This window comes from Oncorhynchus mykiss, chromosome 11, assembly GCF_013265735.2.
Source record: "Oncorhynchus mykiss isolate Arlee chromosome 11, USDA_OmykA_1.1, whole genome shotgun sequence".
Classification (NCBI taxonomy): Eukaryota; Metazoa; Chordata; class Actinopteri; order Salmoniformes; family Salmonidae; genus Oncorhynchus; species Oncorhynchus mykiss.
In genome coordinates, this window is record NC_048575.1 from 32,721,299 (window position 1) to 32,749,027 (window position 27,729).

The following is a 27,729-nucleotide window of genomic DNA, read 5'->3' on the forward strand; positions in this document are numbered from 1 at the left end:
ACAAAAAACAATCAAACAAAATAACTGAGGAATGGTTCCCACATCCTGCTTTACATTGTGATCTTATCTTTTTTTACGTTATACAATTAAATTATTTATATTAAGGATAATAGGTGGGTGATGTGCAACGTTTTTGCAACCAAAATCTCAGTCTAAAGAAACATTTTTCACTGTTTCCCAAATACGCATAGCTTCTTTAAATGCAGCACCTTTTGTGCTTGATTAAAATCTACTGCAGATAACACTGGACCGTTGATTAGATTGAAGGTCATGATTGTGTGAGAAATTCACAGTCAGCAAAGGTTTGTCAGATCGAAAATAACAGAAACCCGAATCTGAGGCGGCTAATTCGAAACCAAATTAAATCCCTGATATATAAATGTAATCTAATTAGACTGCATAAAAAAACTCTATCCATCATATTCATATGGATCATAACTTTTTAAAGTTTTTAGTCCGAGAGTCTTTGGAAACACTTGTGAATGGTTCACTTTTATGAAAAAGCTATGTCAACAACTGCAAGTTTACACAGGATGTTTAGAGTCGACATGCAAGTGATGATATTGTGACACATCAAAGAAGTCACAGCGGTCTAAGGCACTGCATCTCGGTGCAAGAGGCGTCAGTCACTACAGTCTCTGGTTCGTATCCAGACTGTATCACATCTGCCCGTGATTGGGAGTCCCATAGGATGGCGCAAAATTGGTCCAGCATCGTCCGGGTTTGGCCAGGGTAGAACGTCATTGTAAATAAGAATTTGTTCTTAACTAACTTGCCTAGTTAAATAAAGTCAGCTTGCAGTTCTACTGATTATGCATGTGGAATATATGGCTATTGAATGTGTGATGAAGTCCTTATGTAGGTGCCCTTCAACTTTAAGTGTCACCGATGCCTGAAAATACATTGATTTGATTGATATTTGGCATTGCAGAGAAAATAAAAAGATAAACTGATCCACTTATTGCGGTTTGGCCCTCCCTCTTCTGCCCAATTCCAAATCAACTCCTAGCCCCTAGCCCTTTCTGTAACAAATCTTATCGGTGTAAGCAATCCCTTACAGAAAAATCACATACATTTCACATGTGATAACATCTGTGACAACATGTAAAAGCAACATCTGATAACATGAAACTACACATGCGAAAACATGATCTCGTGAAATAAATGTGACAACATGAGGATGCAAAATATCTACGTACGATACCATGAAACTACACATTTGAGAGTTAGATGTTCCTATGTGAACGTTTTCACACGTGAAAAACAAATTCCACGTGAGGTGAAAACATGTTATTCTCCTCATATGTGAAAAGGTGGTGTTAACATGTGAACTTTAAAGTGAATACATGTGAACATGTGGTTTCATATGTGAAGAACTGACCTCGTCTTTTTTTTTTATGTGAAAATTTCAGGTACTTCACATGTGAAAATGTGATTTTGCATGTATTTTTGTGTAAGGGGATCAAATGATATGTGGGTTTTAAAGTAAATGGTACACTATTCAGCTAAAATAGTGTACAAAATATTTAATCAATGACAACATGATTACATTTGACATGATCACTTAGTAGTGACTTTTCAATATGACCCCACCTGGGATTAGAATTGACAACTTCTGGGTTACGCTGATCTTTCTGCTGCCCATCAAAGTCTATAGCATTCCTATACACATTCATTATCTATAATACATGTCTGCACTTAGCAAAAGAGTGCCATCTGCACTTCTATTTTAGTTCATCTTATTATTCTCTCACCATAGATTTCATAGTTATTTCAGAATAAGTATAGTTTTCTGAATAGTTGTCTACTGTTTGTGGGGGATATTATTCTGTTTTAATGTTACTCCTGAATCACTATGATAACTATAATCGTTTTTTATAATAGTGTATTTTTAACAAAGCTGATATTTACTTTACTTAAACCCAAAGTGTACGAATACAGGTTCAATCTGTAATTGACACCGACGTGATGGTGTAGCAGGAAGGTCGGGATGCTCTGAACCAAGAGTTTGTGAGTTCAAAACCCAGCTGAGGACGTGTTGAATAATAATTACTGTATAAATAAACATACACAATGTAATTATGTATGTCAAAAATGTACATTGAAAACACTAAAATAACTGTTTGTGTGTATCCTAACGACTTAATTTTGTTTGCAGGGCATCATCTGTGGAATCTCATTTGAAAAATATTCACGTGAAAGGTTATGTGATCACATGTAAAATCCACATGTAAACTTCAGTGTTCCAAAAAAACATGGTTGCACATGATTTCCCAGGAGGAAATTTCACCTGTGAATCATGTGTTTTTTCCGTAAGGGGTATGTTATTTGCTCGCCCTCACCTTCTCATAGGCTAGATGGAATTGCTTATCCAGTAATCAAATCCTTTCAGATCTATACAAGAGCCTCTATTCGTCCATGGTTCTCCGGTCGATGGCAGGCGATTAGCAGGTGGGAAGGGCTTCCTGTGCGATTATCAGGCCTGGATGCCGATGGCCCAATTGCCTTGCACATTTCCAAGGACCGAGCAGTCCAGGACAGCATAGATCATTGTATTCCCAGACCTCGTAGGGACAGAGGACTCCATCCAGGTGATGGAGGTGCCGGTAGCGATCTCACTACACAAACACACACACACACACACACACACACAGATTGACGTAATAAACAGACTACATCTGTTTTTGTGAATGTGAGACTAATGTAAGTGTGAACATCCTCATGATGTGAGGAATTGGAGTTGTAAATCCTTTTACCTGTACAACTTTTCCCGGTACGAGATGAAATTAGGCCCTTGCATGGCCATCTTCACGTCATGCAGGCTGAATGGGAACGGGTTGGTGAACTCCACCTTGACAAATACCTCCTGGTTCACCTTCGCTGGTCCACTCATCTGTTCAAATAGAGATGGTCCATTCACGAAAAATCTATGGTGATATAAGACATTATAATAATCTAGGGATTATCAACTCCCCTGCGTTGGGAGCATGGATGTTTTTCAGAATGGCTGCTTTAACAAAGGTGAGGAGAGATGCAGCACTCCAGCAGCACAAATAGGTTTTTAATTGGGTACACTACTATATTAGCTCTTGGGGAAAAACGAAATAAATGTCATATATACTTTTACGGAACACTTTAAAGGATAGTTCACTCAAATTACAAAATGACAGTTTTCGTTACCATGTCAGCAGTCTATGGACAACGTAAGCGAGCAATCCATGATTTGATTTTGTGTACCTAGCCACTGTCACCAAATTCCTGCTGACACGGTAAAGAAGATGATGACATTTTTTATTTGGGTGAACGATCCCTTTAAGGGAGGAAGGAAATACATCCTAATAAAGAGGACTAATGAAACTTCCAGACCCACCGCAAAGGCCAACTCGGGGCCTTTCAGGTTCACTATCTGTATGGCCATCAAGTCCTGGTTGTTCTCCATGCTCTTGGCCGTCACCACAAAGCGGAGGCTGGATTGGCAACCCAGCTTGGGCATGTAATTCTGGGCCAGCACGACCACCTGTATCCTCGACGCTGTTGGTTTTAGGGAGACAGAGTTTTGACAACGAAACAAATTCAATCAACAACAGGAGCATATGTTTGGCAGAACATAACTTTTATAATTATTACCTGAAAATTCATATTTGGATTATTTGGGATTCACCATTCATTACCATTTGTTACCAGGTTGTCACCTGTAAAGTCTTTTGAGGTAAGTACTAGAGAGCATCCCATCGTTACCTCACGTTCTCTTACAATACAATACATACACACACCTGCTGAAACAGGACGTTGCCATAAAGCTGTAAAAGGACTGCAAAGCATTTTCTATAAACTGTTGAGGATTTTATTTCAGAGGGGTCTGAAAGCTTTGCAGGACTATCATACAAAGTTGTGAATCATGGAGACAAGCCCAAAAAGACCTACAGTACAGTACGTATGTAAAGGATCAACCTGGTTTCTACTCACTCTCCATGGGTTTCAGAGTGACGTCAAAGGTCTCCTGCTTGAACTGAGCCCTTTGGATGTTGGTGTAGTAGATCGTGGAGCCGACCAGGAAGCCATGGATGGTGCGTGTGTCTTCACTCAGGTTCCTGAAGACCACAGCCATCTGGAAGTTCTGGCCAATCTTCACACGCTCCTGCGGGATCTCCAGCGTCATCGCCACGCCCTGCTCATCGTCATATTGCAAATGCGTCTTGTAGGTTCTCTCGGCATTCCTCATGGTCTCCTCATCTTTACTACTACCTGTGTGTGTGGGGGGGGGGGGAGTTGGAGGGGAATAGAGTTAACATGGGACTGGTGGCCTAGGGTGGTCTACTGATCTAAACCGCTCTCTTCGGTACACATAGATATCACTGCAGCAAGGGTTTGAATCCGGCCCACTGCTATTTTTAGCAATTATCTTCAATCTTTTCTATCTCTCTATCAAATACAACAGACAAAAAAATCTGAGTGGAGTGGGACTGCCCCACTCCTTAAAATAACAACCATGGGACTGATATGAAACTCATTGGCAATTTTATTTCACCAATAGGAATATACTGTATAAACTGTACAGCCCGGAACCTCCACATCTGGCTTCTTCTGAGGCCAGCCACCCTGACAGCAGATGAAACTGAGGAGTATTTCTGTCTGTAATAAAGCCCTTTTGTGGGGAAAAACTCATTCTGATTGGCTGGGCTTGGCTCCCCATGGTTGCACTCCTGCCCAGTCATTTGAAATCCATAGATTAAGGCCTAATACATTTATTTAAATTGACTGATTTCATTACATGAACTTTAACTCAGTAAAATCATTGAAATTGTTGCATGTTGCGTTTATAAAAAAAAATAATAATAATAATTTTGCAAAGTATTTTGAAAAGCAGTAATAGCAAAGTAATTTCTATTCTTCATTCTTGTTGCATTAGTTTCATGAGACATTTTGCAAACTGCCAATAGCAACCTTTAAAATGTGCAGTTGCACCTTTGCCAGCCTACTCCATTGTCCAGGTGCCACATACCTTCTGGGTATTTGTACGTCCCTGTAATGTCCATTGGCGCATAATTGTTTCCACCAATGGACTTTGTCAGGATTTTCATGCCGACATAAGTTGTGTCTACGCTTAGTAACTCAGTTTTCCCAGTTTGTGAGTTTAGCTTGTATTTGTAAACGTCGCTATTCACCTGAGGTTAAAAGAAAGAGATACATGTGAATATGAGGATTGATTTTAATTTAATAAGATGTATTGCAAGTTATAAAGCATAACTGTGTTATGCTTCTTCATGGCATAGAGTGATGATGAAGTCATTATGGCTGAACATTCAACAGAGTGTTACTGGTCAAGCATAAAGAAGAGTATTGTTTTACCTCAGCAAACACAAACGGGGCATCAAATTGATAGCCAAGCATTCCTTCCTTGATGGCTTTGACAGAGCAAGGTCCACAGCGGAAATATCCTGCAAAAACAATATCAACAACTCATGACCCTGTCTGACTTTTAAAAGAATAGTTCATGTTTCAAAAATGTTTGCTTATTTTCGACTTCCCTAGGGTGCTGTTATTTCATCCAAACCGTTTTGATATTTTGTTAGCTGGTTATTTAGCATCTTCTAGAATATATTGGCTAGCATTTTTGGAGAATACACAGCAATGCATTTGGAAACGGATTGTATTAATTATCAGGGAATTGGTACATTTTCAAGATGCAATCAATGCTTTTCAGAGCCATTTTATTACTTTTAAGAATTGCATGTACAATTGCAGCGCAATATATTGGCACCCTTATAGTTTTTTATAAATAATTCCCAATTTCTTCTAAAATGAGTTTAAATTTCAAAAACAATTTGGTGAAATGACATGGACAAAATTATTATCACCCAAGAGCTAATACCTGGATGCAGAGGCTTTGGCCAGATAACTGCCAACAAATGCTTCCTGTGGACATCAATGAGCTTGCTGCACCTTTTATTGGATCCCTAAAACTGCTGCAAACTGCTCCAATTCCGCAATATTTTAGGGATGGATTCCACCAACTGCTGTTTTCAGTTCTTGCCATAGATTTTTGATGGGATTCAGATCTGGACTCAACACTGGCCACTCCAAAATAGTCCAGCTTTTCTTCTAGAACCATTCCTGGGTGCTTTCTGATGTGTGTTTTGGGTCATTGTCCTGCTGGTTGACCCAAAACCTTTGACAGAGACTCCTTTTTTGGACACTGATGACTCCCAAATGTCTCTAGCAGAGGCGATGCTGTAATTCCATATTATCATATTTATCTGCAATCTGTAGGGCTGATCATTTTAGTTATAATTTTGCATAGTAATGCATCTTAATCCTTTTTTTCTCCATCAGTCACAATCCCTGCAGCCCACAGACAAGTTTTTCCTTTTCATGACTCATCTGTCACTGGGTCTGAAGCAGAGGGATCTGGCCCACAGATTCAACATCCACCAGCGGACTGTGAGCTGCATCGTGACAACATGGGGCAACTTTCTTAACACATTTCTTTGTTTCAGCCCCATATGGAGGCTCTGTCAGTGAGGAGATCCTGAAGCAGTCCGACATCGTTTCTCTGCTGAAACCAGCAATGGCCATAATGGTGGAAAAAGGTTTCCTTGTGGATGACTGTGTGCCCTGTAAGGTCTACAGACCAGCTTTCCTCTGAAAGAGAGCACAGACGCCAGCAGCAGAATTCAGGGAGACGCAATACATCTCGGCTGATGGTCCCTGTGTAGCAGCTGACTTGCAGAGAGAAGGAGCACAAGCTGTTTGACACTGTCATCCCTCTCACCATCACTGGAAGCATCAATCAGCTCTACACCTTTGCCTGTCTCGTCCTAAACTACCAGAATGGGTCCCTGGTCAAAGCATGGGCAAAGGACTAGCGATGCTGTCAATTTCAATACTATTAGACTGGTAACTGATTTCCCGGTTTTTGTTTCTGCTGCAGTTTTTTTCCAAGTCTACAGCCTGTGTTAACAGTGTACATTCAGACACTTTCTTGAATAGAAATGCCATTATGTAGGCCTGCACTCTACTATTTTGTCCAGTGTTCTCAATAACAAACCCACATCTTTCCCCAAAACATTTGACGTCACTATCATTTCAACTATATTGTTGGATTCATGGGGGATAAAACAGTTATCCACTGTTTTTGTGCAATCTTTCCAAATCTAAAGCCTTATACTTCATCACTTTAGGAAATAATAACATCGGCTGAAATAATCACAGATGTGGTGAATACGTACAAAATGTGTTCAATCTTTTAAGATTAAAAATCATTCGAGACAAACAACAAGAACTGGGACTATTACATAATGCTCATTCGGGAGCTAACATGGCTGCCATAGAATATTGTAGTGCTATGTGAAGGCATCGCAATGCAGAAACCTCAATGTCCCAACTCTCTAAACACATGGCTCTTGGATATATGAAACAAGTGTGTTGGGTATCTTGTTTTGCAACACAACACATTCTAAAGTACATGTTTTAAAAGTATGAAAACAGCCATAAACATAGAAAGGGCCCAAGAACATTCATTTCAGATGAAAAAAATGCAAATGTGGAAAAATATACAGCGAGGTCAATAATTGTTGGCACCCTTGATAAAGATGAGCAAAAAAGGACTGTATAGAATACATGATTCTAATACAAATACTGAGCTACTGTATATTGTATAAAAATATGTATGTTCTATTATACTAATACAATTGCTTAGAGAAAAAGAAAAAACTAGCTCTATTTTCGTGTTATCTGACCATACAGTAGCATCACCTAGAGTTTAATAAATGGCATTGGCACATGGATTGGAAACAGCGCTATGGTCAGATGACATGAAATTGAAGCTCTTTGGCCACGCTCACCAGTGGTGGGCTTGGTGTTGAAAAACAGAAGCGTATGCATAAAAGTACCTCATACCTATGGTAAATAAAGGTGGTGGACCTTTGATGTTTTGGGACTATTTTGCTTCCACTGGTCCTGGGGCCTTTGTTAAGATCAATGACATCATGGACTTTACCAAGAACCAGGATATTTTATCCAAAAACCTGGTTGCTTCTGTCATGAGGCTGACACTTGGCTGCAAGTGGATCTTCCAGCAAGACAATAACCCCAAGCACTAATCAAAATCCACAAACAAATGGTTAATTGAGTACAAAATCAACCTGTTGTTTGAATTGAAGAGGGCAGTCCATAAGCGCAGACGAAAGATATCAAGGATCTGGAGAGATTCTTTATCGAGGAACCGTGGTCTAATATCACTCCTAATGTGTTTGTTCTCCAATCTCATAAAACATTGAAGAAAAAGGCTCAGTGTCGTTATCCTCGCAATGGGAGGGTGGTAGACTATTGAAAACAGGGATGCCAATCATTTTGACCTTCTTTTTTAGATGGTTTTGTATTGCTTCTTAAATAAACAAAATATATTTTGCTGAGCAATTGTATTAGTATAAAATAATGTCATGTTTTTGCATACAATATAGCTCAGTATTTGTATTTATTTAGCCTAGCGGTTATCAAGGGTGCAAATTATCATGGAACACACTATCTTAAATGGCTGCGTTTTCATTAATTTCATTATGCAATTGTGAATCCCATTCTAAGCATACAAAATGTGTATACAGAAGTGAAAATTAGGTCTCTCCCATTATCCTAATTTCTCTCTTACCATCACTGGTTTCCTGGGGGGTTGAATCCACCACCTGCCAGCCACCAAAGTTCTGGCCTGCAGGGAGGTCAAGTCTGGACAAGTAAGCCTCATTCCAGCAGTGGTAGTTCCTGTGGAGACAATGCACACCTCTCAATAACACTATCTGGCATCGTGCACCCATCAGGAACACTATCTGGCATCCTGCACCCATCATGAACACTATCTGGAATCCTTCACACATCAAGAACACTATCTGGCATCCTGCACCCATCATGAACACTATCTGGAAACCTTTACCCATCAGGAGCACTATCTGGCATCCTGCACCCACCAGGAACATTATCTGGCATCCTGCACCACTCAGGTATGCTATCTGGCATCCTGCACCACTCAGGTACACAATCTGTCATCCTTCACCACTCAGATACACAATCTGGGATCCTGCACAATCATTTTCTTCTTGGAGCACAATGATTTAAAGATAACAGGGACATCCAGTCCATTCCACCCCCCACCATGCTATGACTAAACTGTTTTTACAGTACATACATTGAACATACATTGAAAGAATTATAGAAACCTACATTCTGGGATTTCATTTTCATTCAATACAAATGGATAAGCAGAAATATAACTACCAGATTGAGTCTCTGGTAAGGCGCTCGTTCAGTTCAAGTACATTTCCCACTGAGTTGAAGACGAGATCTGTGATTATGTTCCCTGTGTTGTCGTGGGCAGAGTTGAAGTTGGTGATCACCCTGGCAGGGATGCCCAGACACCGCAGAACTGGGGCAGGGGAGGGGACACCATTAAAGAGACTAGGCAATATGTCAAAAATAAGCATATATTAATTAACATGCAATCGTTAACATTAATAAATGTTTAACTAATACATTAAATGTATTCAATAAATTGATTAGCGTAGATTTACCGATACAACTTTCAGAAGTGTGTTTTACTTGCACAGCAGTGGGCCTTGTCTGAGGAAACTGCTACCTATTTTTTTCTGTCAATGGTACTAGTCACCTTAATTACACATTTTCTACATCTCATGCATACCTAGAAAGTGGCCTATGCTCCAGACTAGTCAGAAAACCGTGATTTGTGTATTGAGCTATGGCTTAGCATAATGAGCATGGCCTTATTTTTATTACAGCATACTGGATGACTGTCACTCATATTCTGTTCACCAAGCTCAATGTAACAGCGGTAGGTTTAGGCGACTGACTACACGATACAAAAAATGTTCCCTGTACCCATCATGAGGTTCCTACAACCTAGCCTATGAATGAAAGTTTTCAACGTAGGTGCACAGGTCGGGAGAATTTTAAGTAATCAAGGTGACAGACTGTGACACATTCAATACCGCCTTGCACACTCAGCATCTAGCTGATCTAGGGTGTAATATGTTTAGCCCCGTTTTGTTCCGTTTCCTTCAGTTTAAGAAATGTTTTTCAACAGAATCGCCGGAATGAAAACACCTTTTATCACACAGCCACATAAAAACAGCATGATCACTTTACTTGTTGTTTACAGTTGAAGTCGGAAGTTTACATACACTTAGGTTGGAGTCATTAAAACTCGTTTTCAACCTCTCCACAAATTTCCTGTTAACAAACTATAGTTTTGGCAAGTTGTTTAGGACATCTACTTTGTGCATGACACAAGTCATTTTTCCAACAATTGTTGGAAAACATACAGACATATTATTTCACTTATAATTCACTGTATCTCAATTCCAGTGGGTCAGAAGTGTACATACACTAAGTTGACTGTGCCTTTAAACAGCTTGGAAAATTCCAGAGAATTATGTCATGGCTTTTGAAGCTTCTGATAGGCTAATTGACATCATTTGAGTAAATTGGAGGTGTACCTGTGGATGTATTTCAAGGCCTACCTTCAAACTCAGTGCCTCTTTGTTTGACATCATGGGAAAATCAGAAGAAATCAGCCAAGACCTCAGAAAAACAAATTGTAGACCTCCACAAGTCTGGTTCATCTTTGGGAGCAATTTCCAAACGCCTGAAGGTACCACATTCATCTGTACAAACAATAGTACACAGGTATAAACACCATGGGACGACGCAGCCGTCATACCGCTCAGGAAGGAGACGAGGTTCTGTCTCCTAGAGATGAACGTACTTCAGGGCGAAAAGTGCAAATCAATCCCAGAACAACAGTGAAGGACCTTGTGAAGATGCTGGAGGAAACAGGAACAAAATCTATATCTATATCCTCAGTAAAACGAGTCCTATATCGGCATAACCTGAAAGGCCGCTCAGCAAGGAAGAAGCCACTGCTCCAAAACCGCCATAAAAGCCAGACTACGGTTTGCAACTGCACACGGGGACAAAGATCGTACTTTTTGGAGAAATGTCCTCTGGTCTGATGAAACAAAAATAGAACTGTTTGGCCATAATGACCATCATTATATTTGGAGGAAAAAGGAGGAGGCTTGCAAGCCAAAGAACACCATCCCAACCTTGAAGCACAGGGGTGGCAGCATCATGTTGTGGGGGTGCTTTGCTGCAGAAGGGACTGGTGCACTTCACAAAATAGATGGCATCATGAGGGAGGAAAATTATGTGGATATATTGAAGCAACATATCAAGACATCAGTCAGGAAGTTAAAGCTTGGTCACAAATAGGTCTTCCAAATGGACAATGACCCCAAGCATACTTCCAAAGTTGTTGCAAAATGGCTTAAGGACAACAAAGTCAAGGTATTGGAGTGGCCATCAGAAAGCCCTGACCTCAATCCTAGAAAATATGTGGGCAGAACTGAAAAAGCGTGTGCGAGCAAGGAGGTCTTCAAACCTGACTCAGTTAACACCAGCTCTCAAGAGGAATGGGACAAAATGTACCCAACTTATTGTGGGAAGCCTGTGGAAGGCTACCCAAAACATCTGACCCAAGTTAAACAATTTAAAGGCAATGGTACCAAATACTAATCAAGTGTATGTAAACTTCTGACCGACCTGAAATGTGATGGAAAGACATAAAAGCTGAAATTAAATCATTCTCTCTACTATTATTCTGACATTTCACATTCCTAAAATAAAGTGGTGATCCTAACTGACCTTAAACAAGGAATTTTTACTAGGATTAAATATCAGGAATTGTGAAAAACTGAGTTTAAAAACTGAGTTTAAAGGTGTATGTAAACTTCTGACTTCAACTGTATATCATTTCTTCTCATAACTATCTTACAAGCTCTCCTCCTCTCACCTTTTCCCTTCCCTTGTGGACTCCAGTGCACAACACAACAGCTGTGGGTGACCAGGTGAAAAAACCTTTCCAAGCCAAACCATATCACGACCGCTAACCTCTATAGACAGCCTGCATACTGTAGTTGTCATATCATTGTCAACTAGAAAAAATAGAACTAACACATTAGTTGCTGCTACAATCATGCAGTACAGTGTACAGTCAGAAAGCAGTTTAGCAGTTACACCAGCGGGCCCCGCTGGCAATAAATGAATTAAACCAAAACAGTTCCATTGATGAAGTGTGTACAACCCTCTCAAAAAACTAAGCAGAGCTCATGCCTTTGGTGCAACTTTTTTCAAATCATCATTAGAGGCGCATCATGCAGACTTACAATGCATTAAAAATCAAAACATATTCCCGAACATTTGTATCACAACTAACGTTGCATGAATAACTAAATGAAGCAACTAGAAGTGTCTGTTTCTTTGTTAAGCGCTCAGCAAAGAACAGCAGCATGTGCGCACTGCCTCAAATCTTGGAGAAAATACCCTTTCTGTTGTATTAATCTATGTGCCTTTAGAGGCCATGCAATTCAATACTCATCTTTAAAACAAAAGCAATTTAGGTAAAAATAATGAAATAGAGGGACAGATTAATAGCAATATATACTTTCCCATAGAGGCACAGAATTTGTTTGAGGATAAACAAAAATAAATTAAGGAACTTATTCAAGAAGTAATATATTATAAAAAAAAACTATCAAACTGGATGGAATGTGAGGGGAAAAATGCACCAAATCATTTCTTATCTTCAACATAGAAATGCTACCAAAAATAATTGAATGAAACTTGTTACAAATGACAGTCACCCATGATTTCCCAAATAATATTTTGAAAGAGGAGGGAAAGTACTTTTAAGCATACGTTTTCGTTTCAGTCTCCTCCATCTCCAATATCCAACATTTTTTTTCTATTAATAATGTGAAATGAACAGCGGTACAGAAAGACTCAGGTGAAGGCCAAATTACAGAGGAGGAACATCTTGGTGCAAGTCCAGGAAAACCCTATGCCTGGATGGCATACCAAACCTTTTTTTTTATGTACTGTCCTCAGAGGACCGTTTATTAGGATGTTTTAATCACTCCTATAAAACTGGTAGATTATCAGATACTCAACCAGGTCTGATTTTATTATTACTGAGGCATAACCCAAGTGGTAAATATATAAAGATCCAGTCCATAAAAAAAATTGGAGGCCCCTTACACCAATGAAAAATACTAACAAAAATGCGTAGCGCACAGAATATTTATTTTATTGTTGGATATTATTCCATATAGATCGCAAAATACTTGAAGAGATTTTTTATGTAATTTTTCAAATTACTATACAAAATTCTTGCAACCAATAGAATGTTATACTGTATAAATGAGGGATACAACCATCCCAGATCTGCAGATTTTGCTGCAAAGAGACAAAATATTGTCACGGACGTCCTCCTCTTCATCTGAAGAGGAGAGGCGAGAAGGATCGGAGGACCAAAATGCGGCGTGGTATGTGTTCATCATGAATTTTAATAAAGAAAACACTGAACACTGAAACACACTGTTCAAAAACAATAAACGAAATAACGACCGTGAAGCTAATGAGAACTGTGCTGACACAAGCAACCAACATAGACAACCACCCACAAACAAACAGTGCAACCCAGGCTACCTAAGTATGATTCTCATTCAGAGACAACTAATGACACCTGCCTCTGATTGAGAACCATACTAGGCCGAAACATACAAATCCCCAAATCATAGAAAAACAAACATAGACTGCCCACCCCAACTCACGCCCTGACCATACTAAATAAATACAAAACAAAGGAAATAAAGGTCAGAACGTGACAAATATTTAGGTAATTTGTTTTGGTACTGTTCATGTTAACCTTGTTTTTGGTCGCAGGTTCAGGAATGGCTGAATAATTATTGCTAACTCTGTAAATATAACTGCTGGGTGATTTAAAAAGCCATAGTCAATCCATCAATAATATAATAACACTCAAAATGTTTCTCTTTAATTTACAATCTGTAGAAACTATGAGAATAGAAAGGTTCAGAACTTTTGTGAAACATCACATTATAGTTGAAAAATATTTGGCAAATAGAAATTAAAACTGGACGGTCTTCAGAAATAGATGGGAGGGTTTGAGGTTTTCTGAAGGATGGGATTAAAAACCAACAAAAGATAACTATTTTAAAATATACTGTGTCTGTAAAATGTATATAGTATGTATAAGCTGGAAGTAGAAGCCTAAGTGTTGTTGTCCATTCGTTTACTCCAATTAGGGGAGGGTGGTAGGGTTAAGGCAAAATAATAAATTAAAATATATTTTAAAAGATATATATTGGAGATTGAAAGTGATGCAGACAATTATATTGATGGAAACCACAATCCATCTGCAGTATTAAAGCTGATCTACCCACTAAAAAAAGGCAACCTTTTCTCAGTTGAAAACTGCAGTTTATAACTGGATGGGCCTGTTTTCTATTGACCATCAATCCCTCAGTGCAAATCACAGGTAATTTGGAAGACACATGACCTATGTTGTGGGGTGGACATTGAAAATGAAAAGGGAATTTGATCAGGCACTCACAGGTGTTGAACGTCCCGGCGTAGACCCAGCACTGGGCGAAGCTGACGGGCCCTTTGTTGACGTACTGGAGCAGGATCTGGTCACTGCCAATCCAGAAGGTTGGTGCAGTGCCAAGGGAGTAGTCATCGCTCCAGTTGCCCACCAAGACCCCGCGGTCATCCTGGGAGTTCATCTGGTTCCACAAGGAATGGGAAAATATATAGAAAACCCCCCAAAGAGATTAGTGCACCAGGTATAAGGATAGGTTAGTTTGAAATGAAATGTTCAGAGTAAGTTGGTAAAAGCATGCAAAAGGAAATTGAGTATTTAATTAAGGCCAGGTACCGGGGTAATTGTTTTCCTTTATTCATATCACAGTTAACTTTTACCAGTTGAATGTAGACACAAATATACCCTTTTTTTTAAAAACACTTTTTCCTGAAATATTATATCAAAATAATGTAGTGAGGCAATATCTCATTCAATATGTACTGTATATGTGTAAGGACCGACACTGGAGATTAGAAACAGGTACGGGGAGTTGAACATTTAATATGGAACAGACAACAAACAGGACAGAGACAGCGTCAGAACCGGGTATGCAACGTCAAACGAACATTAATCCTGAAGCGGGGAACAGACAGATATAGGGGAGATAATGGCACAGGTGTTGAGTCTAGGTGAGTCCAATAATCCCTGAGGTGCGTGACAGGGGGGAGGCAGGTATGCGTAATGATGGTTGCAGGAGTGTGTAATGCTGGGGAGCCTAACGCCTTCGAGCGCCAGGGAGGGGGAGTTGGAGCAGGCGTGATAATATGTATAGTATCTACTGCGAATCACATTCTGTGGATGTAGACAGAAGTTCAGGTTAAATGCTTGGTACGTCTTGTGGTTGTGAAAAGCACTTGGCTCTTAGTGCTTAAACTAGGGCTCATTTTGGAATTTGTGTAGTGTGCTTATGTTATCTGCAAATATCACTCACCATTGCAGAGCCTATCCTGCAGACTTTGACAGCATCGCCTCTGTTTACTAGAGGCATGTGTGAGTCATCCAAGATTTTGATACAGGCATCAAGAATCCCTTCCACAAACTACAAGAGAGAAATATAACCTCCAGCCTCAAAAAAGGAACAATAATGACACAAATGTAAATGTGTGTGTAGAGTATACAGGACATTAAGGTATTTGATCTGTGTGTGTGTGTGTGTGCGCGTGGGGCATGTGTGTGTAGTCTTTTAATGTACCTGACCATAATACCATTGTCTTCCATCACCTGATTCCTCCTGGTATATGTAGCCATTTTCATTCATCACATACTCCTGCCTTTCTTCCTCATTGGGCATGTACACTTCATCATCTAAAGAAATCAGAAATAAATTGCAGCCTCAGTACCAGAATCTGGTCATCTGTTACTTTAGATGTGACTTGTAAGGATGAGAATTGGATGTTCATCATTGATTTCTAATGCCTGACCTGTGTCTATAAATTAATTTGTGTCACGTGAACTAATTGAGACCGTGGTCGCATGTCCTGGAAGGAAGCCACATCCTGTTGAGCTCCGTATGCTGTCTGGCGTCCTTTGCGTTCACACAGCTGATGTCCCACTATCTGAACCCTCCTAACAGCGCATTACATTGGTGGCAGCTGTGTTTTGAGCGTTTTTAACATCTGTGGAACCTGTGTCTTCTGAAGTTATCGCTGGACTAAAGTGACATGACCTCGCTAGGCTGCATGCATGCTAGCCAGGCCTACTCTAGCCCTATGGAGCAAGCATACGACGAGAAGCATGGGCAGCTTTCTCTGCACACTATCGTCTCCCTCACTGCTAGCTTATTGGATGGGTGAACAGTGAGTACTAGACTGCCCACATGTCTGAAATGTCATTACCAACTAAGTACATTTTACCCAGACTTTTACACATATTGGACCTTCCTTTTGCTTTGTGGACGTGATGGGAATGGGGCTTCTCCCGCCATTCTGGACGGGTTTGAGCAGTGGATTATACAACTTGGACTAGACAACAATTCTGCATGGAGGCACCCTCGAGTGGGAGAACTCTGCTCTCCGACCGGCTGGTTACGCATATGGGATGGATGGAGCTGTGTGGGAGAACTATGTTGCCGGCTACTGTTTGTGTGAGGGACTTTTGTATGAATGTGAAACCGAAGGAGGCCTTGGTGATGCGTTTCCCATACGACTGTGGGCCTGCTATGTGCAAGTGGACCGCGCCTGATCCTCTTTGATGGTTTGGTGAAAAAGTTTGTTTAAAAGAGAAAATATGGACTGAATGTTATTTTACACTGTTGTTGTATCGGCGTTTGACATTTCGTATTTTGTCAGTAGAATTTTGCATTTAACCGTGGAGCTTTATCAAAAAGTAAAGAAAAAAAAGTGACTCCATGTTTTTCTTTTGGGAATCAAAACATGCTTTTCATGCAGGCTACAGTTTCTCATCACTGTCAGATTTTGTTGTTGTCATGAATCAACAAATTAAACATTTAAATATTTCCCAAATGTTTTGTTCCTAAACAAGTATAGTGTATTTTTTCAATTTACGAAACAACAACATTTCTTAGTGGGAGGGGGACGAATGTTAGGATGAGAATTGATTTTCATCATTTAATACTCATGTCCAAGTCTTAGCTTTCTTATAGCTGATGTTCCACTCTCCGAATCCTCCAACCGGTGTGTTACAGCATGTTAAAAATGACACATGCCACCATGAATTACACTTGATAACATGTGTTTCTCATGTGATTGCATGTGATCACAAGTTAATGTGATAACTTGTGTTCACATGTAAAAGCAACATGTGATAACATTGAACTACACATGTGAAAACATGATACCATGTGAAATAAATGTGACAACATGGTGATGCAAATTTCAACATGCGAAAATGCAAATTGTATTTTCAAGTGAAAGTTGTTTACATGGGAAAAATGCAACTCCACATGTGAGAGTTAGAATCTTCAATTCCGGTGATGTGAAATTTTTAAGCGTTTTCATTTTCAGTTTCACATATGGTGTCTCTTTTTTTTAATTTACATCTGATAATTTCAGCTCAACATGTGACATTTTTTTATTTTCCTCACGTGGATAATGTGATTTCACACGTTAAACAAATAAAGGGGAATGAAACGATATGGGGGTTTCAAAATAAGTGGTACGATGTTCAGATCAAATACATACTTTTTACACTAATCAAGGACAATATGATTCCATTTGACATGATCAGTTAGTACTGACTTTTCAATATGACCCCACCTGGGATTTCAACTCACAACCAATGGATTTGGGGTACGCTGATCAATCTGCGGCGCTGCAAAGTCTGTACTGTAACGTTCCTCTACACTTTCATTACCTATAATACATCTCTGCACATGAGTTCCATCTGAATATTCTCTGATCATTGATGATGTGAGTGGTTTTCTGTATAGTTGTCATATGTTGGTGGGGCATATTATTATTGTAAATGTGTTTTTTATTGAGTGTATTTTTAACAAAACTGAGATAAAATTTAAATCCAAATTGTTGGAATACAGGTTAAATCAGCCATTGACAAAGACGTGGTGGAGTAGCAGGAATATTGGAATACCTTCAACTAAGAGGTTGCGAGTTCATATCCCAGGATGTTGAATAATAATTACCGTATAAACATACACAATGTAATCAGGTGAAAGTGTCAACTATTTACACAGTATGTTAAAAGCACTGTGTATTCATCCTAACGACACATTTTTGGTTTGCCGAGGCATCACCTGTGAAATCCTGTGAAAAATATTAACGTGAACATTTGAATCCACATGTGAAGGGTTATGGGAGATATCATCACTTTAAGTTTTCCAAAAAAACAATTTCACATGATTTCACATTGAATGTCACATGTGAATTCATGTGATTTTCCATGTGCGAAATCATTTGTTTTTTCCCGTAAGGGGTGCATAATGCATATGTTTTATCTTATCTTAAGCGGTCCGAAGAGGACAAACAAAAAATCCAGAATGATTCCACTCACTGGACGCCCAGGCGTTGAACAGGAGGTAGAAGTCTGTTCCAGAGTCCTTTTGTGTCCTTGAGATTCCATTGGACCCGATGACCGCCACACTCGTGTAGTACTTCCCGATGATGGCGTCTGCAGAAGGGGTGATGCCCACCACGCACTCCTCCCCTTGTTGCTGTATCATGCGGCCGGTCCAATTCCCAGTTTGTGAGCCGTCAAAGGAGATGATGATCTTTGTGCCATTCAACACGTAGGTATTGATACCTGAGGGAGAAGGTGACATGACAGGGGAAATGTCAACACATGTAGACACTCATGTTTCCACAGGAACTATCTTAGTATTTAATATGATGTTATGTGGTAACAATCAATACTTTCTGGTACGTTCTTCAAATAATTAACCTCAGTTGGTAACAAATGGTACCAAGTAGCTACTGTTTTAATGAGTATTGAAGAAACAAAGCAAGTAAAGTTAGTTATTACTGTGTAATTATTGTGTTACCATGACATTTATTTTAGAAATACCTGATAATTTTCTGCACTGTAAAATAAAGTGGCACCCAAAAAATTGTTAACAACACATCAACCAACACAAGTCAAGGTCTGCTCAATATCACAACAACATTACAGAAGATACTGTTGTCGGTAGTCTGTGCAGCGCGACTGCAATAAAGGTGACCTGGAATGCAACAAACCATCAGTAGTGGAAAAAGTAATCAATTGTCATACTTGGGTAAAAGTAGAATCTTTACATCAAATTCCTTACATTAAACAAATTAAACAAGATTTTCTTGTTTTTTTTATTTATTTATGGACAACCAGGGGCACACCTCCAGCTCTCACACATCATTTACAAATGCAGTATTTGTTTTTAGTGAGTCCATCAGATCAGAGGCAGTAGGGATGACAACAAGTTACATTGATAGGTGTGTGAAATGGACCATATTTCTGTCCCGCCTGAGCATTCGAAATGTAACGAGTACATTTGGCTGTCAGGGAAAATATATGGAGTAAAAAGTACTTATTTTCTTTGGGAATGTAGTGGAGTAAAAGTAAAAAGTTGTCAAAAATATAAATAGTAAAGAACAGCTACTCAAATAAAAGTACTTATTAAGCAGTACTTCAAAGTATTTTGTACTTAGTTACAGTGCCTTGCGAAAGTATTCGGCCCCCTTGAACTTTGCGACCTTCTGCCACATTTCAGGCTTCAAACATAAAGATATAAAACTGTATTTTTTTGTGAAGAATCAACAACAAGTGGGACACAATCATGAAGTGGAACGACATTTATTGGATATTTCAAACTTTTTTAACAAATCAAAAACTGAAAAATTGGGCGTGCAAAATTATTCAGCCCCCTTAAGTTAATACTTTGTAGCGCCACCTTTTGCTTAAGTCGTTTGAAGATTTAAAAAAAGGGTGTCATACTTCTTAAGCAGTCGTTTTGCTGTCGTTCTGATTTTGTTTGTATTTAATTGACATATTGCAGTTTTGTAGCTGACACTAAAGGACCTAGGGCGTGATACAATCCGTATCGCGGAAGTTCCGTGTTACAGAGCGATTGAGATTTAAATGTAATGTTCCTGTGTTTGTGGAGACTGCATTCACAGTAAACGCTGCCATCTCAATCAGAAATTACCTTTAAATTTCAATCGCTCTATACCTCGGAACTTCCGCAATATGGATTGAATCGAGCACATAGATATATTTTCAGCAATTCCCCTGTGATTATGATGTAAGCATTCAGTATAATGTGTGAGAGAGACCCTGGACTCATCTCTTTTCTACACCCTTCTTCCGAAGTGTGCACTTGCACAATCTGTCATCGATTCAACAATAGTGGAAACTCCCTAAATCCATGATGGGAAGTGTGCAAGTGCACACTTGGGGAGAAGTTTGGAGAATCGGGAGGCACCCCAAGGTTACTATCAACAGATGTTACAGATGTTTAGATGGGAATATGTCAATAATCTGTTTTTCTTTCAACTTGGCACTTTTATATATTAGTGTTTCTGATTGGCTACAGAGGCTAAACACAGACGACAGAGAGAAGACTAGGAGAGGAACAATTTAAGTATTGAGATGCAACTTCACCTCTAACACACCAACCCCTCCCATTAAAACTATTATCAAATGGTGAACACTATAATTAATACATCACCGTCAGTGAAGTCAAGCAATGCATGTAATTTCATTTTTATCCAGCTAAAAGGCAATTACAGGACATTGGTGAAAATGTGTAAAATCTTCTTACCAATGTAAAACTCAATCTGGAATTTGTCACTGGGATTTACGGGCTGGTTGAACTGGAGGGTCATCTGAAACTCTTGGGCTCTGCGGACGATGAGAATGTTGTTTTTGCCTTCGTACAAGTGACAGTGGTGGTTGCTCTTGTTCTCATATTGCATCATGTCCACTCTCACACATTCCAGGGTGGCTGCAAATAAGGAGATCACAAGCAAAATAATGATGTTTAGTTAACCAGGTAACAAACGTAAAATCTTTTGGATTAAACTTTTTGGGTAAAAAGGGTACTTTTCAGGATGTCAGGTCTGAGTGTGAAGTCAAAATGGGAACAAGGATTTCTGCTGACCACTTCGACCGTGCAGAGTTGGCACACATATACAGCAAATTCTCCATTGATAAAACAAGAAATTAACACTGAGTGTTCAATCAAAACTGAAACAGTTGAGTCTGTGGACTCATGTAGACACCAGAACAGTGTTAAATTAATACACTGCTTAGTGTAAAGCCATATTCAAACATTTCCCAAAGTGCCTTGCTAGTCAAGTAAATTAGATGTACCACCCATGACTGTATTTGTTAGTGACAGAGACATGATTGTTGCATTCATCCAATTTATGTCCTATACGTAGAGGAAAGGGTACCAAAAGGGTTCTTTGCGGAGGGATAGGGTTCTACCAAGACTCTTTAACATCCTAAGAACAGTTTTTGGAAGGAAGGGTTCTTTGATTGTTCTTTGGAAGGCCAGAAGGATTCTACATTGAACCATATATGATATTAAACAGCATGCTCATTTGCAGGAATATTTTCAAAATGGTTTGTTTGACTATAATGTGTACACGCTGATTGGTTGGTACATTTTATGCTACACAAAACTAAATTACATACAGTTTTCTAAACGAATCCAATCTGTTAGTAATTGGATGTATTTTACCAGTTACTGAGATGGTTGTTCCAGTTTAGGTGATTGAGGAAGATGGTTTTTAGGAAGAAACTTTACATGATAAAACGGTTGTTGGTAGAACCCTTCATAGGGGGTTAAAGGTAGAACCATCTACGTAGGTTTCTTTGAAGAACCCTTCATAGAGGGTTCTAGATAGAACCCTCTACAACATATTCAATCCAGCACCAAAAAGGGTCACCCTATGGGGACAAACTGAAGAACCCTGTATGGGTCTACTACTTAGCACCTTTTTCTAAAAGTGAGATCCTAAGTGAATATGTATTTATTTTATATATTATATAACACAATACCATATGGTCTTCCTAAGGCTTTATTTTGAAGGCTTAGTTTTACCCTAATACAGCTATTGATGTTATGTTTGATACCGAAGCTAAGAGGCATGTGTCAAAATATCTACGCAGTTTACTTTGAAGCAGTGTGTCAGTGCCTCTGACACTTTATCAGAAGCATGTGATTAACGATGTCCAAAACTTTGTTTTGTCGACCAACCACCTGATTGGTTTGGTATTAGTTTCGGTAGAAGAGAAAAAGACTATGGCAGCGTTTCCCAAACTCGGTCCTCGGGACCCCAAGGGGTGCACGTTTTGGTTTTTGCCTCAGCACCACACATAATTCAAATAATCAAAGCATGATGATGATGATGATGATGAATTCATTGGTTGAATCAGCTGGGTAGTGCTAAGGCAAATAACTAAATGGGCACCCCTTGGGCTCCCTAAGACTGAGTTTGGGAAGTTATCAATCATTTCTTAGCATGCTCTATTGCAGGTAGTTTTTTTTCAATTGTTTGTTTTAATATCTATTTTTGTGCAGGTTCATTGATTGATTAATCTTATGCTACACAAAGATACATAGTTTTCTAAACTAATCATAACGATGAATTAGATTTTTTTCCCACTCATTACAGAAATGTTTGTTGCAGTTTAAAGGTTTTATCTCTGCACAATGTTCCTAACTCTGGCACTCATTCCTAATGCAGGTTGTAGGTGAATAAAAAAATCTAACTATTGCTTATTCTAACTATACATCACTTTGCTAGTCAGCATAATGTGACTTGCAAGAAGGTTTGCAAAATGCTGGTAACTTTCCCAAAACTCAGAGGTTTCCAGAAACCCTGGTTGGAAGTTTCCTGGAAACAGAAAAACCAAAATCCTTCAAAAACAAATTTTGAAACTCTACTTGCAGGCCTGGTGTGGCCTGACGTATGAACTGGGATACAATAATGCACTTATAACTAAAGGTGCAAAGGATGACCTTACAGTGTACCACTACAGTGACAAGTGTTTGAACCCCTTTAGGAAAACATCTAAATCTGAAACTCATGGTTTACAGTAGTGATGGGGAAACAAAGCTTCTTGAAGCATTGAGGCTTTCCAGCCAATTGTGTTGAAAAAACGTTCATTACTAGATGCTTTCATCAACACAGTGTAGGCTTGTGGCGCCGTAGCACGTGCTCACTGTGCTCACTGTGCTCACTCTCCAGCTTCAGAGATTTTTGCAATTCGTTCCAGTCATGGGCAGCAGAGAACTGGAAGGGAAGACGAACAAAAGAGGAATTGGCTTTGGGGGTGACCAGTGAGATATACCTGCTGGAGCGCGTGCTACGAGTGGGTGCTGCTATGGTGACCAGTGAGCTGAGATAAGGCGGGGCTTTACCTAGCAGAGACTTGTAGATAACCTGTAGCCAGTGGGTTTGGCGACGAGTATGAAGCAAGGGCCAACCAACGAGAGCGTACAGGTCGCAATGGTGGGTAGTGTATGGGGCTTTGGTGACAAAACGGATGGCACTGTGATAGACTGCATCCAGTTTGTTGAGTAGAGTGTTGGAGGCTATTTTATAGATGACATCACCGAAGTCGAGGATCGGTAGGATGGTCAGTTTTACGAGGGTATGTTTGGCAGCATGAGTGAAGGATGCTTTGTAGCAATATAGGAAGACGATTCTAGATTTAATTTTGGATTGGAGATGCTTAATGTGAGTCTGGAAGGAGAGTTTACAGTCTAACCAGACTTTGTAGTTGTCCACGTATTCTAAGTCAGAGCCGTCCAGAGTAGTGTAACATCACTAGTTACAGGCCATATCAGACATGCAAGTCACATTATGCTAATTTATAAGGCTATGTGTAATTCCTATTAGAATTCAGACAGTGTGTGGATATCCAACTCTTCAAATGTGTTTCATCTGCAACCAGTATTCAGAATGACTTGAAGAATTGGCAAGACACATTTATAAAACTACCCAAACCATCTACCTAAACCATCAGTAATGGGTGCAATAAATCCAAGTAACATATTGGATTACTTTAGAAAATGTTTGTAATTTAGATTTCAGTAGCATAAGATTAATGATACTGAAACAAACAATTAAAAAAGTCTACCTGCAATAGAGCATGCTGGGAAATATGATAATGATGTGCATGGTTATGAGCTTCAGGCCCCTGTGTTAGGATAAAACTAGGCCCTGAAAATAAAGCCTTTTGAAATACATAATTGTATTGTATTGCTTTATATCTCTCGCTCTATATATGTACATATATATATACATTAATTGTAAAATATTTGCTTAGGATCTCACTTGGTGGATGAATGCAACAACCATCTATCTGTCTCTAACCATTTATCTGCCTCCCAATTGGTGCTGCATCTCAGTGCTAGAGGCATCACTACAGACCCTGGTTTGATTCCAGGCTGTATCACAACTGGCCATGATTGGGAGTCCCATAGGGCGGCGCACAATTGGCCCAGCGTCGTCCAGGTTAGGGTTGGGTGGAGGTAGGCTGTCATTGTGAATAATAATTTGTTCTTAACTGACTTGCCTAGTTAAATAAAGGTTCAATAAAAAAATAAAAAATGCAGTCATGGGTGGTAACTCTACAGTTTACTTGGAAGGCAAGGCACTCTGGGAAATATTTGAATAAGACTTTACAATAAGCAGTTTCTTCATTTAACACTTTCCGGTGTCTATATGGGTCCACAGACTCTGGTATCAGTGTTGTTTTAACACTCTTAGTGTTAATTCATCTTTTTTTTAACACTGAAGAATTTGCTCTGTAATGTGTTTTGATCTCATTTATCATAGTCGGGCAAGGACTGGGGTAAGAAATGGTGATGCACATTTTTTTGTGTATGATGAATTACTTACTGATGACAGAGAATTGACTAGTTCTCTCTCTTTTTTTCTCTCTCGCACATTCGCATGCACGCACGCACGCACACACAAACACATACTCCCAACACTAATTGTATTTATCTTGTACCATCACTGGAGGGGCCATGGGGAATTGCCACAGCCTCCCCAAAGTCCTCAAACTTGGGAAGACGGTGGTCATCTTGCTCAGCATTGGAGCTACAGATGGGGCTTTCCAGGCGCCCAGGGAAGTTGGACCCGGTACAGTGTGCAGAGGAAGACATGTTGAAAGCAGGGATCAACAGTTTTCGCTGTTCTGTCGATCAAAAAAAGATTTTTAAAAAGTGGTCAAGGAGATATGTATTGTATTTACAAGCAGAAAATGCTTGTATCTATGATAATTGCATAACATATTGCAACCAGGGCCGCACCCAGGACCTCGGAAGTGTTTTCTAAATTAACAAATCGAAACTCAGTCAGGTTCTCAACTACAAATCAAATCTAATTTTATTCGTCCCATGCTTCGTAAACAACAGGTGTAGACTAACAGTGAAGTGCTTACTCACAGGAACTTTACTGTTGAGAGTTAGGATATCAGAATTCACAAGGTGCAATTTCAAAACTTGGTAGTGCATCAATTAACCCATGTCAGTTAAAATGTTTTAGATTGGTATATTAATCTACTGCTAGGTATAGTTGTAGTAATCCTGGCCAAATTACCGACTTGACTGTGCCCAGAGTACCTGACCTTTAGGGGGCCCCAATTGATTTTGTTCGTCACTCTCATATTTAGATATCATATTAACATGGCATAAATCATGGATAAAACAATATATGTTATATATACACAAGAATTCGTCAAAATGCATTGAAATATTTCAGGATGGACAATAATCTGGAACCACTGGTACAGGCACATCAATATTCATGAGCTAACATGATACATCACTGATTTGATTGTTATCAACAGCTCGGTTTCCATCCAATTGGTGACAGATTTTCATAGGATATTCTAAAATCCGCATCAAAACCATATGCGCCATTTCCCATATTATGTATTTCCATCAAATTGACTTGTTGCAGATAAAAGACTTAGCATGGTGATGTAGTGTACATGAAAGTAACTTGAGGGGTTAAATTCCTACGTATCACATTTTCAACTCTACTGTTGGTTTTGTCATGAAAAATGACCACTCTGGTCTTGGCACGTGTGTTCTAGTCAACAGCTTGTAGATACAGTGCGGGTAAAGCCGACATGATGAGATTATTATGGACACAACAGCAAGGTCATAATTTATTTCATCTGTAGCCTAATAAACTGCAAACGTTCACAAGTTGTTGTGGGAGGACAGTTACCCCCCCCCCCCCCCCCCCCCCCCCCTTTAATTCATATTAAGACCACCAAATTATCTTAGTGTCAGATGTCACCATATTATTTACTCAACACCTTCCCTGGCTGCAACTGCTCTTGCTCAATAACAACAAAAATGTTTTGAGATATTTCAACAAAATTATTTCGTGGTAAATTGATCAAATTGTTTAATTTTTTTTTTAAAAGTTCTATATATTCCAATGAAGTTAGATCTATAATTTAGAGAGAGAAATTTAGATAACTTTTGAGTAACGTAGTGATATGTTGGATGAGCGTGTTGTGGGCAACTCACAAAAATGGCAACATTTTTCAAGACTATTTAGTTCTCTGGTGAGTACTATCATCAGAACAAATGAATCCTACTTTTTTAACAGGCTAAGGCCGATTTATCTATTTGGCAATCGTTCCATACAACTCAAATGTTTTTCCTCATTTACCATGGTACATTTACTGTGGTAATTTATCCCACATGCCATTTCCAAGTTATGTAATCCATTAATTAAAGTTTATCTTTAAAAAGTATAGTAATTTCTTATTAAGACCAGGGGGAAATATCCCTGCACTTTAAACATTTGAAATGTGTAACTAAATCAAGTAATAGTGATGAGTTATATAATCTATCATTTTTCACAAATGAAAATGTAGGCTAATAAAGTTATTTCAAACGGAACACGTATTATTTTTCCATTTAAGAGAGAAACGTTTGAATAAAGTATAGTCCTACTACTCCTATATTCTTCTAAGTATTTGACGTTCATCATCAGCCTTACGGTTTTCGATGCTCTTGAAAGGTTGATATTTCCTTGGAGGCGGGAATAGAGAGCATAGACAAGGAAAGTTGCAGCTGTCTGGTATCAACGTAAAATCAGCTAAATCGCTGGTTTGTTCGTGTGGGTTTTTCGTTGCAATCAAGTTTATTTTAGCATGCAGGTGCATGTAATCTCCTGTTAGTATCGGTTTAAGAAAACCAGCATGTGAAGTTCTGTGTCTTCGTTCCAATCCAGCCTATATGACTGCAGTGTTACTGATTATAATGTTATTATTGCCAGCCAGAGCCGTGTAGGCTCAGTATTCAGGAAATAAATACATGTGCCTTAACTGTTTGCTATATTTATTAAACATTGTTAGATCGTTAAAAAAGGCTTAACAGTTTATAAGCTCATTATAAATCCTTTATACATCCTTTGTAACATAAAACTTTATGTAAAGCATTACCCTTCCGAAAGAAGATAGACTGTTATGGAAACCATGATGGAGAGCTTGAACACAGCATGTCAATACCGTGAATGGCAAATATTGATATTTCCAGCCATATATCTTCGGTCGCAAATTAGATTTACAAGCAAATTTCAGTCACAAAATAGGGCCAATTTCCCTGACAGCGATTAAGCATAGTCCTTGACTAAAAAGCATGCTTAATGGGTAATTTCCTTTGACGTATATTTTTTGTCCAGAACTAGGCTTAATCTGTGTCCAGGAAATTGACCCACAAACTACTGAGAAGAGAATTCCCACTCACCTTCAAAAGCTCAGGTAGAGATGCAGTTGGAGGAAGAGTCACG

The 27,729-nt window shown here is 39.1% G+C and overlaps 1 protein-coding gene across 1 annotated transcript; it reads right to left on the reverse strand.

Annotated features, from left to right (window-relative positions):
• Positions 1–974: 974 nt before the first annotated feature.
• LOC110536595 (coagulation factor XIII A chain-like) lies at positions 975–27,729 on the reverse strand. The gene is made up of 15 exons (XM_036935310.1): positions 27,687–27,729; positions 24,926–25,111; positions 20,715–20,897; positions 18,476–18,724; positions 15,702–15,814; positions 15,441–15,548; positions 14,480–14,651; positions 9,268–9,415; positions 8,648–8,757; positions 5,350–5,438; positions 5,003–5,165; positions 3,967–4,245; positions 3,371–3,531; positions 2,757–2,893; positions 975–2,618 (listed from the first exon to the last, which is right to left on the reverse strand). Exons 2-15 carry the CDS (start codon positions 25,077–25,079, stop codon positions 2,477–2,479), a joined length of 2,208 nt encoding a protein of 735 aa, XP_036791205.1. The 5' UTR covers positions 25,080–25,111; positions 27,687–27,729; the 3' UTR covers positions 975–2,476.